At 37.5% G+C, this 16,695-nt stretch overlaps 1 protein-coding gene and 1 pseudogene across 4 annotated transcripts; both read left to right on the top strand.

Annotated features, from left to right (window-relative positions):
* Positions 1 to 2,135: 2,135 nt before the first annotated feature.
* LOC112191373 (ABC transporter B family member 4) lies at positions 2,136 to 7,612 on the top strand. 4 transcript variants are annotated; one of them, XM_040516105.1, is made up of 12 exons: positions 2,136 to 2,248; positions 2,335 to 2,660; positions 2,744 to 3,055; positions 3,138 to 3,359; positions 3,455 to 3,693; positions 3,790 to 4,315; positions 4,657 to 4,930; positions 5,162 to 6,015; positions 6,098 to 6,364; positions 6,435 to 6,698; positions 6,813 to 7,106; positions 7,208 to 7,612. In XM_040516105.1, the coding sequence occupies exons 2-12, from the start codon at positions 2,364 to 2,366 to the stop codon at positions 7,559 to 7,561; spliced, it is 3,903 nt and encodes a 1,300-aa protein (XP_040372039.1). In that variant the 5' UTR covers positions 2,136 to 2,248; positions 2,335 to 2,363; the 3' UTR covers positions 7,562 to 7,612. The 4 variants fall into 4 exon arrangements, with proteins under 4 accessions (XP_040372039.1, XP_040372038.1, XP_040372040.1 ...); XM_024330694.2 differs by lacking the exon at positions 2,136 to 2,248 and having other exon boundaries at positions 2,328 to 2,660; positions 2,744 to 2,798; positions 2,880 to 3,055; positions 7,208 to 7,561; XM_040516104.1 differs by having other exon boundaries at positions 2,142 to 2,660.
* A 2,303-nt stretch (positions 7,613 to 9,915) lies between these two features.
* LOC112192405 lies at positions 9,916 to 16,323 on the top strand (annotated as a pseudogene).
* The last annotated feature ends 372 nt before the right edge of the window (positions 16,324 to 16,695 follow it).

The raw sequence follows: 16,695 nt of genomic DNA, 5'->3' as shown, positions 1-16,695 counted from the left end.
AAAAAAGACCCTAAGATACTTTTGATTTAATAGGTCGCTTTTAGTTGTTTTATGCACGTTGACTTGTGCACTTTATAAGAAATAAGTTTTCTCGTACTCCTTGTAGCTCTTGTGTATTGCTAATGTGGATTTTCATTCTCTACTTAGTGTTGAGATAATGGTTTTTTTTTTTAAATTGGTACTCTTGCATGTGTAGACTTCTTCTCTCTAACATAATTAGTTTAATTACTGTATAGATAAAATGGAAGTGCTCAAAAGACAAAACTGGTTAGTTAGTCCAATTGGCACTCATGTGGAGATTGTATTCCCATGATTGGTTGATTTGAGTCTCCTTTATGCACAAGCATTGGGAGTATTGCAATTTTCTCCTCCACAACTGAGTTGGACCCAGCTGATGTCTGCCATTTTGTTGGGTCGCCAGCTGATGTCTGCAGTTTGAACTCCGGTGAACATGCTCTTGGTGCATTTGAAGTAAACCTATTCAGATCTGATAGACATCATGTTAATTGTATCCCAAGTTCCCAACTGAGTCCAATTATTCAGCTATATATATGTGGACCTAAAGAACATTGTTGTGTTTTCACAGTTCTCGTTTTCGTGTATTTTGATTTGATTTTTTTAATTTTTATGACAGTGTATTTTTATTTGATTGATAGTCATGGTATTTGTCTATTTGATGACGAAAATTTATCTAAGTAATGATAACGTAAATTAAATTCCGATTGAGTTCGAACCAAACAAAATACTAGCAAACTATTGACAAGACCTAATCATATGTGTCCACTAGTCTTTTAGGTCTATCAATCTCAACATATCGTAAACACAATTATTATTAGACAAGATGCATACTGATGAAGCAGTTCAAATCAATGAATATAAAACTTCTTTGTATAATAAATTATAATAAATTAGTCCAAGCAAAGAGAAAATCCACGACCAACTGAACAGAACCTCTTTAATCATAAGCAACTCACCGATTCAATATCTGTTACATTCCTCTTGCCCAATATGTGAGTATCATTTTCATTTCATGGTTTTCTTATCAATGAGATGATCATGGAGTAAGAATAGATGTAACTAGTTAGTCATTGATTTAGTAGGATTTCGATTCTCAATATTAGAGAAGTTCCAAGTTTGAATATCAAAGTTTTTTTTTTTTTGTTTGAAAAATGTCAACTTTTTTATTGATTAACGAAATTACGCATAACGATTTACTCCAGTGAGACTTTCAGGAGAGCCATTATTTGAGCAATTCAACATTTTTAAAAATAATGAAGCACATCCAAAACTACTTTAAACAACCCATGGGAAAATCAAATGGCACATAAAGTGTGGGTACCCTTCGCAACATATTTCAAACTTGAGAAACTATGAACTCCTTCCCCAAAAGAGAATGAATTCTCACAAAATAAAAATAAGATACATTTCCAAAAAAAAAAAAAAAGATAAAACTTACAGCCGAAGCCCAATCAAAGAAACCCAATCTCAAATGTATATAACTCCAGCCCATGATCCTAAAAAACCCAGGCCACCTGTATAGTTAGCCCACGCGGCCAAACTACTATGGCCTCCGCCAATAACAACAGCCCCATCCCTGGTCACCAGCCAATCAGCCAATCATCTCTTCTAAAAAGACGAACACTCGCACCCAAAAAAAAAAAAAAAAGAGAGAAAGAAAAGACGATGTTCTACTTCCCTTATTTGTAGCCAATAGTCTCTAATTCTAAATTAGTTTAGATGAAGGAGAACAATGTTTCTACTTTCTCTGATGGCTTGAGGCCCTTTGTTTTTACGTCTTAGTGTTGATATTTTGATCAGTTGACTTTCTTGTAATTAGATTGAGGACTTCTTTTAAATTTGAAACACCCGGCTCTGCCTCTGTTTTACTTATACATATATTACATGAAGTATTCTTTGAAAGTTTGAAGGATGCTCAACTTGTGGATGTATTAAACATGGTTTCAGATTTTTCATGACTTCATATGCATGAATAACTTCATAGTTTATGCACATAGAACTGCTTGAATTTTCTTTCGTTTTCCGATGTTAGCTTAGTGTCTAAGCTATGCTAATCTTAATTCTTAAGTTAAATGATAATTTTCTCTGGGTTCTGCTCATGGACTTAGAATGCCTCCAATATTCACACTTAAATATAACTTTGTTTATTTGTGGTCCTATAAGGCTAGCAGTTTACCAATGTCCACTGTTTCAACCTCTCCAGGTTAATTTGCTTATAAATTGAGAGCAGGTCCTAGTACAACTTTTCTGTATATTCTGGTAACTAGTTGAAGTATCTCAACATTTGTTGATATCTTGGAGTTTGTAATATGGCAGAGAAAAATGGCTTGGGTGGCAATACAAATATGGATGAAGATGAAGCACTACCATCAGAAAGCAAAGCGGAAAAAGCAAACAGAAGCTGTAGCATCACTGAGATACAGGAAGACTCAAACAAGAAGACCAAAGGAAATGAGACCGTTCCATTTCTCAAGCTGTTTTCATTTGCAGATTCAACTGATATCTTATTGATGACCATCGGCACAATTGGTGCCATTGGGAATGGTTTGTGTATGCCCATTATGACTATACTCTTTGGCCAACTGACTGATTCTTTTGGATATAATTACAATAGCAAAGACATAGTTCATGTTGTTTCCAAGGTACCTGACTTGTATATTTATTTTGCCATCTTAAATTGTTCTTTGAAGATTGATTCATTATTTTTTGGTATGGTCGATTTTAGGTCTCTCTAAGATATGTCTACCTGGCTTTGGGGGCTGGTGTTGCAGCATTCCTCCGTAAGTATATCATGTACTCAAGATTACTAAGACTACGTAAGGAATTAAACATACTGATGTGCATGTGTGTTTGTCTGTTAGAGGTAGCTTGCTGGATGGCCACAGGGGAGCGACAGGCTGCACGCATAAGGAGTTTGTACCTGAAAACCATATTGAGGCAAGAAGTAGCTTTCTTCGATATGGAAACAAACACTGGAGAGGTTGTTGGGAGGATGTCTGGTGATACTGTCTTGATACAAGATGCAATGGGCGAGAAGGTACTGAACTGCTGCACAAGAATTGGAGTACTTGTCATCTTGGTTCACATAATGCTGGATTTGAAAAGGTTAATTTGTGCAGGTTGGAAAGTTTTTACAACTAATATCGACATTCATTGGAGGCATTGTCATAGCATTCATCAAAGGCTGGCTTCTAACCCTCGTCCTGATGTCCACTATTCCATTTCTTGTGGCAGCCGGAGCAATAATGTCCATTATCATAGTCAAAATGGCTTCCCGAGGACAAAATGCCTATGCGAAAGCTGCAAGTGTAGTTGAACAAACAATCAGCTCAATCAGAACTGTATGTCATGCAGTCACAAGTTGAAACATGCTTGTGAAATAGTGGAAGCATATATAAATATTGGGAAAATAACCTCTTAACTTCTTCCTGCTCAGGTTGCATCATTTACCGGAGAGACACAAGCTATAACAAACTATAAGAAATATCTTGTAGATGCTTACAAGTCTGGTGTTCATGAAGGCTTGGCAGCCGGATTGGGTTTTGGCATGTTTATGTTGGTTATGTTATCCAGTTATGGTTTGGCTACATGGTTTGGTGCAAAAATGGTATTGGAACGAGGATATAAAGGAGGAGCTGTGGTCAATGTGATTGTTGCTGTGCTGGCTGGTTCCATGTAAGCTTTCATCTTGGCTTTTCATTAAAACTTGAACTGATTTTATCCCAAATGCACAATGAAACTTTTTTTTCGGGTGTTGTATGACTGTCTCAGGTCTCTAGGCCAGGTATCTCCCTGTATGAGTGCATTTGCTGCTGGTCAGGCTGCAGCCTTTAAGATGTTTGAGACTATAAAGAGGAAACCAGAGATAGATGCTTGTGATACAAAAGGAATGGTATTGGATGACATTCATGGTGACATAGAGCTGAGGGATATTTACTTCAGTTATCCAACCAGACCGAACGAACAAATATTCCAAGGATTGACTCTGAGTATCCCTAGTGGCACAACTACAGCTTTGGTTGGGCAAAGTGGAAGCGGAAAGTCGACAGTGATCTGCCTGATAGAGAGATTCTATGATCCATGGGCTGGTGAGGTTCTCGTAGATGGTATCAACCTTAAAGACTTTCAGCTTAAATGGATCAGAGGAAAAATTGGTCTAGTCAGCCAGGAACCGGTGTTGTTTGCATCGAGCATCCGGGACAATATTTTATATGGAAAGGATGGTGCAACTTCTGAAGAGATAAGAGCAGCATTAGTACTTGCAAATGCTGCTAAGTTTATTGACAAATTGCCTCAGGTTCTAAACCTTGGACTCTTAGTCTCATTTCTTTTGGATAATTTCTTGTTCTATTGATTACAGCCTCAGATGTGTTAATTTGTTGGATTTCATTTCATTTTTCTACTCTGTTGAGTAGTGAGTACATTTATGATGCTAACTTTGCAGCTCAATGTTATTTTTAGTACAATTGGTTGGTACTAATGAGAGACCTACTTAGTGCATTTTACTAGTACTTTTAGAGCAACCCTTTCCTTTTGCTGTGTTATTTATTCCCATATGATTAGACTTCAAGATGATAATCATTTTCATGATCGTAGAGAACTATTGATTTGATTTGGAATTTTGAACTTTGAATTCAGGGGCTGGACACCATGGTTGGGGAGCATGGAACTCAGCTGTCTGGTGGACAGAAGCAGAGGGTTGCCATAGCTCGAGCAGTTCTTAAAGACCCGCGAATATTACTTCTAGATGAAGCTACAAGTGCACTGGATGCAGAAACTGAGCTAATTGTACAAGAGGCATTGGACCGAATTATGGTCAATCGAACTACTCTCATTGTTGCACATCGTTTGAGCACGGTGAGGAATGCTGATATCATTGCTGTTCTTCATAAAGGAAAGGTGATGGAGAAAGGTACTTAGTTTTCATGATCATGAGAAATATTTGATTATTTTCCATTTTCAATTGCCAATTTTCAAAATTCATAGCACCACAGTACGAAATAGACTTTTCTTACAATCCTTGGGAAATTCTGTGCTGAAGTTTTGGAAGTACATACTATTCTTGGCAGCAAGTAATAGTAAATTTTCACCTTGATTGATATATATATATATAGTTTTGATGTTATATTTTTCGACTAATCAGGTCCACACTCGGAACTAGTTAGGGATCCTGATGGAGCCTACTCTCAGCTTATACACTTGCAAGAGTTAAGTGAAGACACAGAACAAGCTGCAGACCATCAAACAACGTCAGAAATCAGTAAAAAAAAATCATTGCAAAGATCCTTAAGTCATGATTCATCCGGAGCAGGAAGTAGCAGCCGCCACTCATTCAAACTACCATTCGGATTTCCCACAGGACTTGAGGTAGTAGATATTGTTACAAAAGAACCAGAATCCCTTACAACAAGTATGCAACAATCTCCAAAGGCTCCTATCCGCCGCCTTGCCTACCTTAACAAGCCAGAGATTCCAGTGCTAGTAATTGGAGCTACAGCTGCAATAGCCAATGGTGTGATATTTCCAGTTGTTGGTCTAATAATTTCCAGTGCCATCAAAACATTATATGAACCACCTCATCAACTTAAAAAGGATTCTAAGTTTTGGGCACTAATGTATGTGACCCTTGGTTTGGCTTCCTTACTGGTGATTCCAGTAAGATCATACTTCTTTTCTGTGGCTGGATGCAAGCTAATTGAACGTATTAGATTGATGTGTTTCACAAAGGTGGTTCACATGGAGATTGGTTGGTTTGATGAGCCTCGGAGTGGCGAAATTGGTGCAAAGCTCTCGGCAAATGCAGCCACAGTGCGCTCCCTAGTTGGTGATGCACTTGCTCAGCTGATTGGAAATATTGCATCGGCAGTTGCCGGTTTAGTGATTGCTTTTGTTGCATGTTGGCAGCTGGCATTTATTGTCCTGGTATTGTTCCCTCTTATTGGTGTCACAGGATATATGGAATTAAAATTTATGAAAGGGTTCAGCGCAGATTCAAAGGTAGGACCTAAACCAAGGCCATTTGAGTTTCATCTTTATAATTGTACTGAAATATTATATTAACATGAATACATGATTGCAGATGATGTATGAGGAAGCAAGCCAGGTTGCTACCGATGCAGTTGGGAGTATAAGAACAGTTGCTTCTTTCTGCGCCGAAGAGAAGGTGGTGCAACAATACAACACAAAATGTGAAGGCCCTATGAGGACAGGGATAAGGCAAGGTATTATCAGTGGCATGGGATTCGGATTATCGTTCTTCTTGATGTTTTCTGTCTACGCAACAAGTTTTTACGCAGGAGCTCAACTAGTGGTGCATGGCAAAACAACATTCTTAGATGTTTTTCGGGTAATGAACATATCTAATTTTTCCGAGCAGTCAAGTTTATCGACTCACTCATTAATCACAAGCTTTGCAGGTTTTCTTCTCTCTAACTATGGCTGCTATGACGATTTCTCAATCGAGTTCCTTAGCTCCTGATTCATCTAAAGCCAATGCTGCTACTGCTTCTATCTTTGCCATAATAGACCAGGAGTCAAAGATTGATCCGAGTGATGAGTCTGGGATGACAATGGACAATGTAAAGGGAGATATTGAGCTTCGTAATGTATGCTTCAGGTATCCGTCCAGGCCAGACGTTCAGATTTTTCAAGACCTCAACCTAGTTATTCATTCTGGCAAGGTACATTTTCATCATAGTCCTCATCAATTCATCATTCCATTAAAAGACAACAGAAAATCAAAAAACATATTGGCATATTATTTTACAAATTGATGATTTTAAATCCAAATTCAGACAGTTGCCTTGGTTGGAGAAAGTGGGAGTGGGAAATCCACCGTGATCTCACTGTTGCAAAGATTTTATGATCCTAACTCGGGTCATATTACTCTCGATGGTGTTGAAATTTGGAAGCTCCAATTGAAGTGGCTGAGGCAACAAATGGGACTTGTGATCCAAGAACCAGTTTTGTTTAACGATACAATTCGTGCCAACATTGCATATGGAAAGGAAGGAAATGCAACAGAAGCTGAAATCCTGGCTGCATCCGAGTCTGCCAATGCCCACAATTTCATTAGTGGCTTACAAGAGGTAAGCTAGCCAACAATCAATGGACATTTTTTTCCAAGTTTATTATCTTACAAATCAGCTGCAAACTACAAGCATTGTTTTATCTACAATGTAATATGCAGGGCTATGACACCATAGTGGGGGAACGAGGAGTCCAATTGTCAGGTGGACAGAAGCAACGTGTAGCGATTGCGCGTGCTATTGTTAAAAGCCCCAAGATCTTACTACTAGATGAGGCTACCAGTGCACTAGATGCTGAATCTGAGAAAGTAGTACAAGATGCATTAGACCTTGTCATGCTGAATCGGACAACAGTTGTGGTGGCACATAGATTATCTACAATCAGAAATGCAAACGTAATTGCAGTTGTCAGAGACGGAGCTGTAGTAGAGAAAGGAAAGCATGAGACTTTGATTAGCGTCAAGGATGGTTTCTATGCCTCCTTAGTTGCATTACACAATACACATCAAGACTAATTGCATCTTAAACAGAACTAATGTTATATTTAGTCTTTTGAAAAGAAAAAAAAATTTCATTGATATAAAAATAATGTTTAATGTACTTTCTGTATTTTTCTTGTAAACTAGTGGTAAAATTGTATTCTTTTTTACTGATTACCATCAGGCACAACATTATGTGTGATATGGAACCATATCACTTTCAATTGAGATTTCTGCATTTCCAAGTTTTTCTATAATGTGAATCTTAATCGTGCAAGATTCGTCTAGGTTGAAAATGAGATTTTTATTATAAGAGAAAATATTTCAAACAGTATCCGAACTTAGGCCGACTCCTAACTTCAGTAACCGACTATGCAAAACTATCACTTTGGTACCCCAAGTTTGAAGCCCGACCCAACAATGGTACACGCCGTCTATGACAGTGTTAAGAGCCCAGCCACGTGGCAATACCTGAAGGGTAATTGGGTCATTTCAACCCAAATTCACTCTCACTCTCTCAGTCAAACCGAAATTCAAGAATTGCACCCAAATCACAGCACTGGTACCAACTCCTCCACCACCCACTAACTCAAACCATAACCCAAGAAATCCCAACATCCATGGAATCGCAGTTCCCAAACACAATACACAACCAAATCACAGTTCACAAACACAATACACAATCAAATCCTTCATGGCTTTATCAATTTCTCTGTGAAATTCGTAAACCATGTTGCATAGAGAGAGAGAGAGAGAGAGAGAGAGAGAGAGAGAGAGAGAGAGAGAGAGAGTCATTTTTGATTATGGTAAAGCTTCGTATCACACAAACACACATCAGTGACCAAATCGCTGCCTCTTTAGCAGATCCCTTCTTATTCTCCTCGTCTCCTTCATCTGGGGTTTGTCAGCTTGTGATTGGAAGTTCATGATGAACTGGTATTCAAGCCTCAACAATCACAACCCATAAATCTTCGGAGTTTAATCCCACATAGGGTCAGGCCTCGTCCAGAGAAGCAGTCGAACCAGAAACTATGCAGAAATGAGTCGAGAACAGCCGGAAATGTTGCCGATGTCTAAGAACACGGCTGCTCGAGACCAAACCCAGAAACCAAGTCACTAAAACCCGATCAAATTCAAAAAATAATTGCACAGGCTTGTTGGGCATGACGAGGAGATGAGATTTCATACAACATGTAGCCAAAATGGTGGTCGGAATCGCCTAGAATTGCAGAGCTCGCCGGAGAAGTCTCAAAGCTTCCAGTCGTCGTTGCTCCTTCTCCATTCAATGCATGAGTGATCCAAAGGCACAGGGACGTAGGCGACGCACAGACGAAGGGAATGGTGGTTGTGCGCCATCATGGGGTGGCAGGACATCGTCCCTCCAGTCGGATTTCTTTCTCGGGTCGCGACTGGTGTCCGGGTCAGAGAGCAACTAGCTTTCTCTCTCTCTCTCTTGTTGGAGAGGCCTTGGAGGTCGGCTGTAATGGCTTCTTCGCTCTTGGTCATCTTGGCCAGAGCTCACGTAGGGACAAGTGGTGAGACCAAAAATTTGGTCTCAATTTTTTTTTAATTAAAAAAAAAAAAGAGTTGGACCGAATTACCCTTCAAAATATGCCATGCGGTTAGCTAGTTAACGCCATCATGGACGGCGTGTACCATTGTTGGGTCGGGCTTCAAACTTGGGGTACCAAAGTGATAGTTTTGTATAGTCGGGTATTGAAGTTAGGAGTCAGCCTAAGTTCAGGTACTGTTTGAAATAGTTTCTCTTATTATAACTTTATTTTATTTCTTTGCTAAGAGATTAATGTGATTGGAAATATAGTTACAACCTAAAAGCAATGTGTACGTATGATAACTATAAAGATAATAAATAATTATTTCACATTATAAATATTAATAAAATAGACAATGAGATTCTCGTACCTAATTTATACATACTAGTAAAATTTTTGGCGAACCACATTTATTCCTAAATAACTTTTTTTTTTTGTAATGAATTTGACTTTGCGGTGACACTCCCCTGTCTTCGAAAATTTAGACACCATGTTACTCCATTATCACTAATGATCATAAACCAATAATTCAACTCTTTTGAAAAAGGAGCTCATGAATCTCACATGAGGGCGACCTCAAAAAAATCTTTCCCCAAACTCAATTAGCCCTTTAATTCTGAATTTCACAGTTCTTCAGCCGGAAATGTGACTCTCTCTCTCTCTCTCTCTTACTTTTAACCTCATTCTAAAAAAAAAAAAAAAAAAAACCTTTAACTTGACCTTTTCCTCTCTCTCTACTCTCATTCTCCCTCTAAATTGTGGGAGTACTATAAAAAAGAGCCTACTCAAATCAAAATTCCAAAAACCAAAAAAGAAAAAAGAATAGAAAAAGCGCACTACAAAATCTCTCTTCTGTGTGTGCCTCCACCAGAAGAAGAGGAGAGTAGAGAAGAAGCGAAGCGAAGCGGTGGGAGATGGGGCAGAAGTCGCTGATGTACGCGTTCGTGGCGCGAGGCACTGTGATTCTGGCCGAGCACACCGAATTCAGCGGCAATTTCAACTCCATACATAGCCTTCCAGAGTCTCCAGAAGCTTCCGGCCACCAACAACAAGTTCACCTACAACTGCGACGGTCACACCTTCAATTACCTCGTCGACAATGGCTATAGTACGTCCTCCTTTCCTCCCTATCTCTCTCTTCTCCGTTTTTGCTTTTTCTATCGCCACGTTAATTTGTTCGTTTTGCTTTGTTGAATTGAACTTGAGGCTAGAGTTTTGTGTGCCTAATTGCTTATACATCTGTTATGGATGCTGATTATTTCGTTTGTTTTTGTGGATTTTGTGTTCTGGCGGTGGTTCTCGGTTTCGGTAGTGCGTTAGGTTTCCAGATCTTGGATCTTCTGCTTGTTTCTGATTCGGATTTCAATTTTGTTCACGTATCAAGTGTCATTGTACAGTAGTGATTAGTAGATTACATTTTATTGCTCTTTGAAAAGTTAAGTATAATGTGATTGTATTGATTTCATTGTAAGGATGCTTCAAATTCAGATATGTTTTGATTTCCTTGCATAGGCTTCGTTGTCAATTGTTCAAGTGCTGATAATTAATGTAGATAGTTGAAGCACATTGTATTCGCTTACTAAGATTTTGTCAAGCTATTGCATCGGTGTATATCTTAGAACTCGGTGGTTTTCTAGTACTTGGTATTGTTAATTAGAAGTGGTATACTGAACTATATTTTTTGCTGTTGCAGCATACTGTGTGGTGGCGGATGAATCAGTTGGAAGACAAGTGCCTATTGCTTTTCTGGAGCGTGCCAAGGATGATTTTGTTGTGAAATATGGTGGTGGGAAGGCCGCTACGGCTGCTGCCAACAGTCTTAACAAGGAATTTGGGTGATGGACCTAATTATGATTATTAAAGGCATGGTAATTAGATTTTGCTTGGTTAAATATGTTGATTTGCTTTTCTGTTATTTGCAGGTCAAAATTGAAGGAACATATGCAATACTGTGTTGATCATCCTGAAGAAATAGGCAAGCTTGCTAAGGTTAAGGCCCAGGTTTCAGAAGTTAAAGGTGTTATGATGGAAAACATTGAAAAGGTAGTTTGCTTGGTTAATATGTATCAGTTGTCTTCATTAGATTGTTCGCCTTGGACAGGAAACACTATTATTTGCTCCAACTGCCTTACATTGAGGCATCTATTTGTTTTCTTTTCTAGTCAGCTACTCTCTTAATTGTTAATTGTGTGATATCGGATTTGAGAATCTAGAGAGAACTTCTAGAAAATTTTGTGACTGACAATGAAATGCTTTTCATGCACACACAAACATGTCCAAAAATGTGCACGTGCGTCTAGTGGCGGAGCTAGAAATTGGTCTCTACTGGGGCACTCTAAAGTTACAAAAAAAAATAATTTGAAACTTAGAATATATTAAAATTTTGATAAACATAAAAAATTAGAAAGATCAATATTTTTTTTTAAATTACATATTTTATTAATCAAACATTCAACTACATGAAAGGATAATGTTAATGTTTTTGTGTTGAGAAGGTAGAATAGTACTAATGTTATTAAAATGAAGAAATAAAAAAAAAAGTTCACATATTGTGGACGGTACCAACAATTGAACCTAGGACCATGCTCTGGTACTTAATTACCTTTACCACTACACCACAACAGCTTTTCACAAAAATATGAAACCAGATACATATATAATCAAGATCTGACTGGGGCACGGGACCCACCATGCCCCAACGTGGCTCCGCCTCTGCGTGCGTCTGCAAGCTTGTTTTGTCTTCTTAGAACCCAATTGACCTACAACAATGGGTGCTGTGGCCAAATGATAGTTGAGATGGGAATGTGGTACCAGGCTTTGAGAATAAAGGTGTTTGTCTTTAATTTTGAGACAATGAAAATCAGCCTAACTTGGAAACTCTTTTCTGGACTGCATGAAGAAATACATTTGATCATTACTTTTACACTTTCATAGAATATACCAGATATTTTTTATAGTAACTTTCAATTCTGTGAAACTAGACACAATCTTTAGAACCAGGGAGTGCTAAGTGCTAAGTACAGCGATTATGGATATGCATACCACCAGAATCATGTTTTAATAAGTAAGAATTACAACAGTTGTTTTTGAGGAAGAAAGTAAATTTGCAGAAACTTGTCTTTTTACTTTTGAAATGTATCTTCAAACAAACTTGCATATTCTGAGTATCTATTACATAGTGCTTCCAAATCTTTTTGATGAACTACTGATAAGAGCATTTTAATGCGGTATTTTAATAGTTAATTCCTCACATTTTGCTTAGTTAATTCCTTAACGAATCGATTTTTAACTCAATTTCTATTTTTTAGGTACATTGGAGTAGATGATGATGAAATGAGCTGTTTGGCCCTAAAATGAGCATTTTGGCCTGAGAAAGCGTGTCTTGGAGAAATTGAGCCAATGAGAAAGCGAGCTAGACAAGAAATGAGGAGTGGCAGACTAACCATCCGAACTTCAAATGAGTTGAAACTTTCCAGATTCATTCTAGAAAGCCCAAGGATCATTTCTTATGAAGAGTGCCAGAGCAAACTATGAGTGGAAGGCCTTCAAACAATCAGCCCAATTTTCTACAGAAGCAAAACTGGAAAACTGGACCTGTAAGAGGTCCAGCAGCATTTCCGGCCCAACCACATGGCAATACATTCTGAAATTTTACCACAGTAATCTACATTCATGGGGGAATATTTGTTATGAAGAAGTCTTGGGCAGAATCTAAACTTTCGGTGGAGATAAAATTGAAGTAAATGAGTAGGAAATCCATCATCATCATCACCCAAAAACATTCCATGTTTTAGGGTGTAATCATCATGTTTTCTCCATCATTTCTCACACTAATCCACCATCATCATCACCCAAAACATTCCATGTTTTAGGGTGTAATCATCATGTTTTCTCCATCATTTCTCACACTAATCCACCATCATCATCACCCAAAAACATTCTATGTTTTAGGGTGTAATCATCATGTTTTCTCCATCATTACTCACACTAATTTACTCCATCTTTTCCAATTTCACTCTTCTTTCTCTTCCCTATATAAACACCTTCTCCTCTCACTCTAAAACATATTCCTTCATCCATTCCATCTTCTTTGTCTCTCCATTTCATTTCCATTTTCCTTAGTCACCATATTCCTTCATTCATTCCATCTTCTTTGTCTCTCCATTTCCTTTCCATTTTCCCACACATTCCTTCATCCATTTCATCTCCTTGTCTCACCATTTCCTCTCCATTTTCCTTAGTCACCATTTTCCTACACATTCCTTCATCCATTCCATCTTCTTTGTCTCTCCATTTCCTTTCCATTTTCCAAACACATTCCTTCATCCATCTCATCTTCTTTGTCTCTCCATTTCCTTTCCATTTTCATTTTTCATTCTCTAGTTCTTAGTTTTGCATTTTCAAGTAAAGAGAAGAAGAAGAAGCCGTGAGGACATAGCCTCCATCGTCCACCTTGAAGACTTGCTTTCAAGATTCAAGATTCCAACGTTCAAGCTCTCCATCTCCATCTCCCCTCACGGTGTAATTCATTCTTTTTCCTTGTAATGATCTTTTGTTTTCCTTGTTTGAATTCGTATGAACTTGTTTCTAGTTAACAAATAATGTTAAGGGCAAAGTTTAAAGCCCGTTTATATGTTTTGAGATAAAGTTGTGATTTCTATATGTTGATTTTTATGTTGCTTATGTGGGTTTGTTTAATTAAATTTGCATGATAGAAAACTTTTGTATTTTAATCTTATGTGGTTGCAAACACTTAGGGTTTTGATATAATTGGTGCTAGGTTTAAGAACATGAAATCGACTTTTCGTTTTGTGTAAACTTGAATCAAAGTAGTAAAGGTTTTGTGCAAAGACCGAATTTAATTAAAGAGGATTGCAATTAGGTGGACTTTTCCATACTAAGTTGTACACTTGAGTTGATAGCCTTTCTCTATGTCTAATGCGTTGAACATGCCATGATTGACTAGCTTTCTAGGGCTTGATTGCATGTTTGATAAGATTAATCTAGGTGCTTTCGCTTAGGTTAATTAGCATTGAAAAGTAAAATATGGGAAATCATTTGCTTTCGAATGTTTCACATGATCAACTCCTCTCTCATGACATTTAAAATCAACTATATGAATTGTAATTGGATTTCTTGCATATGGATGTGGTTTTGATCCACCCTTGTATATATGTTTTTACATTTTCTTTATTTTATTTATCTTAATTTTCAATTCTATAATTCTTAAACCCCCCTCCCTTTTTATTTTGTTACTTGTATATATTTCTATTCTTTATTTTATTTTTGTAAATAATACTTTATTATTTTAATTCTATATTTGTTTATACAATTGTATATATTTATATACTTTATTTTATTTTTGTAAATAATACTTTTCTTTATTTGTTACACAATAACAGGTGTACCCTCAATCCCCGGAATAGAACGATCCCTATTTGCTTATACTACTAACGATATTTCAGGGTTAAATTATGCGCTTGCTCTAAGCGCATCAACTACATGTATAGCATAGTGATGGAGATTTTACTTAAAAGCAACGTGTAGATCTGTTCTTAATGTCTTATTGGGTGCTTACCTATCCATTCTTAGATACACAGAGAATAGGAAGTCATTGGATAGACTTGTATGTTTCCCAATCTCATAGTTCATACCATGTTCTTGGACATAGTGTGGAATAATCCTCTCATATCTTCATTTTTTGTTTTGATGCAGGTTTTGGATAGAGGGGAAAAGATAGAGCTTTTGGTTGATAAGACTGAGACCCTTCATCATCAGGTCATCTCATATTTTACTGTGAATTTTTACTTGTAACAAAGTTTGTACATACTTATAGGATTCATAGTTACAAATACGATTTTTAGTTCATTCTTATTCTGAGGCTGTGGTGTGTGGTAATCTACATCTAATATATATTTCCAGACAAAAGTATGATCATCTAAAAGAAATTCAGCAGCCCCTATGTCATTGGCTGTGGCATCATTTTTTAACAGATTGCTAAGTGTGATGTCTCGTTCAAATTCATTCTTTTCTTTCAGGGTCCTTTTTTTCCCCCTTTCCCTCATTCTTTACATTCCCCCATGAAAACGCTGTTATTGTGTGTGTCCTACTTATTGGTTAAAATTTTCTGCATACAGGCACAGAATTTCCGGAATGTTGGGACTGAAATGAGAAGGAAGATGTGGCTGCAGAACATGAAGGTAAGATTGAGAGAGGAGAGGAGAGAGATGATGACGGGGGTTCGGGGACGATCTGCTGGGCCTAGGGTTAGGGCGGAGTCGATGGATGCTAGGGCAATGGCTGGTCGTGGGGATCACTGTTGAGGCCGCTCCCTCAGTCGCGGATGCAGAGATCGGCGTTCACAGAGCCTAACCCGATACGAATCACCTGAAGGTAGGAAATCTCAGTCTTTCCTTTCGATTTTTATTGTAGAATTTGTTGCCGAATTGTTATCAATCTCACTTACCTTTTTATTATTACTAATACGAGCATAATGTTTGATATTTATATTAATATTTCCTTGTATTTTGTCACGCTATTTCTCTTAATAGAAAGTATTAATGTTTGTTTTATTGTTTTAGGATTCTTGTGGAGTAAAGGAGAAAATAAAGGAGAAAAGACTCATGAAAGGCGAAATCAGGAAATTTTCCTGTGCAGATTAGTCAACGTCAACAGAGCGCTGAGAGCATCTCAGAACGAAACAGATAATGATCTTTATACTGTTGCAAAGCCTTGGATGTCTAGTTTCCACAGCTTTTTACGGTTCGGCTATATCATTTTTCTAGAAGAAGTTATGCCCGATTTAGTACAGGAAGGTCAAGCTGCGCGTGAATTTGGTTTTTGACGGGAATTTATATTTACATGAAGATTCTAGAGTTATGACGTCCAAAGGCTTTTCTAATCATACTTGGATACAAATTGGAGATGATGACTCAATCTTGATGACATAGAATTATTTTATTGGTTTGAAAGTAATTAAATTGTACACCAATCAAAGGAAACCTCGCTCAAGCAACTAAGGAAGGTTTGCAAAGCAGAATTGGAAAAGGAAACTAGGGTTGTATCCCCTATATAAAGAGCCACTGCAGCACCTTGAAAAAGAACCGCACCCTCCACCTTCTCTTCTACCTCTCTTTCTTGTTCCTCCGCCACTATCTTTTTTTTATTTTTCCCTATCTTATTATACTATGTTATTTTGCTACAATGTATATCTAAATTACTTTTGTTAGGGGCGAGGTTTGAAGCCCTAAGATATGTTTTTGACAATATTTTGATTCCTAGTTTTGTGATTGCTTTGTTGTGAAATTTGTTTATTTGGTTTTGGTTTATAGATAACTCTTGCATGTTTGTGTTTTATGAATGCGCACATAAAATATTATGATCTTGTGAGTGGGGCTAGAAATAGGTATTTTAATCTCCTGAACGGTTAATAATGCTTATTTCAATGATAGTAAAACCTATAGGACAATAGGTGAAACTAAATAAAAATGATTGCATGCTAGGTAGGCGTTCCACACTAGTATTGGATACTTGTTCAATCAAACTTCCACATGTGATTAATGCTTAGAATAAATTGTTGATATGATAGCGTTCTATACCTTGATTGTTTATTCTAAA

This window comes from Rosa chinensis, chromosome 3 (genome assembly GCF_002994745.2).
Source record: "Rosa chinensis cultivar Old Blush chromosome 3, RchiOBHm-V2, whole genome shotgun sequence".
In the NCBI taxonomy this organism is placed as follows: Eukaryota; Viridiplantae; Streptophyta; class Magnoliopsida; order Rosales; family Rosaceae; genus Rosa; species Rosa chinensis.
The sequence above is the reverse complement of the archived record's forward strand: the minus strand, read 5'-3'. Positions and strand labels throughout refer to the sequence as shown.

What these genes read in the sequence shown, in the direction of transcription:
- LOC112191373 (XM_040516104.1), top strand. Translation starts at nt 2,328, where the DNA reads ATGGCAGAGAAAAATGGCTTGGGTGGCAATACAAATATGGATGAAGAT. An exon ending in CATTCTTAGATGTTTTTCGG is followed by an intron (nt 6,365 to 6,434) that starts GTAATGAACATA and finishes CAAGCTTTGCAG; the next exon opens with GTTTTCTTCTCTCTAACTAT. An exon ending in TCATTAGTGGCTTACAAGAG is followed by an intron (nt 7,107 to 7,207) that starts GTAAGCTAGCCA and finishes TGTAATATGCAG; the next exon opens with GGCTATGACACCATAGTGGG.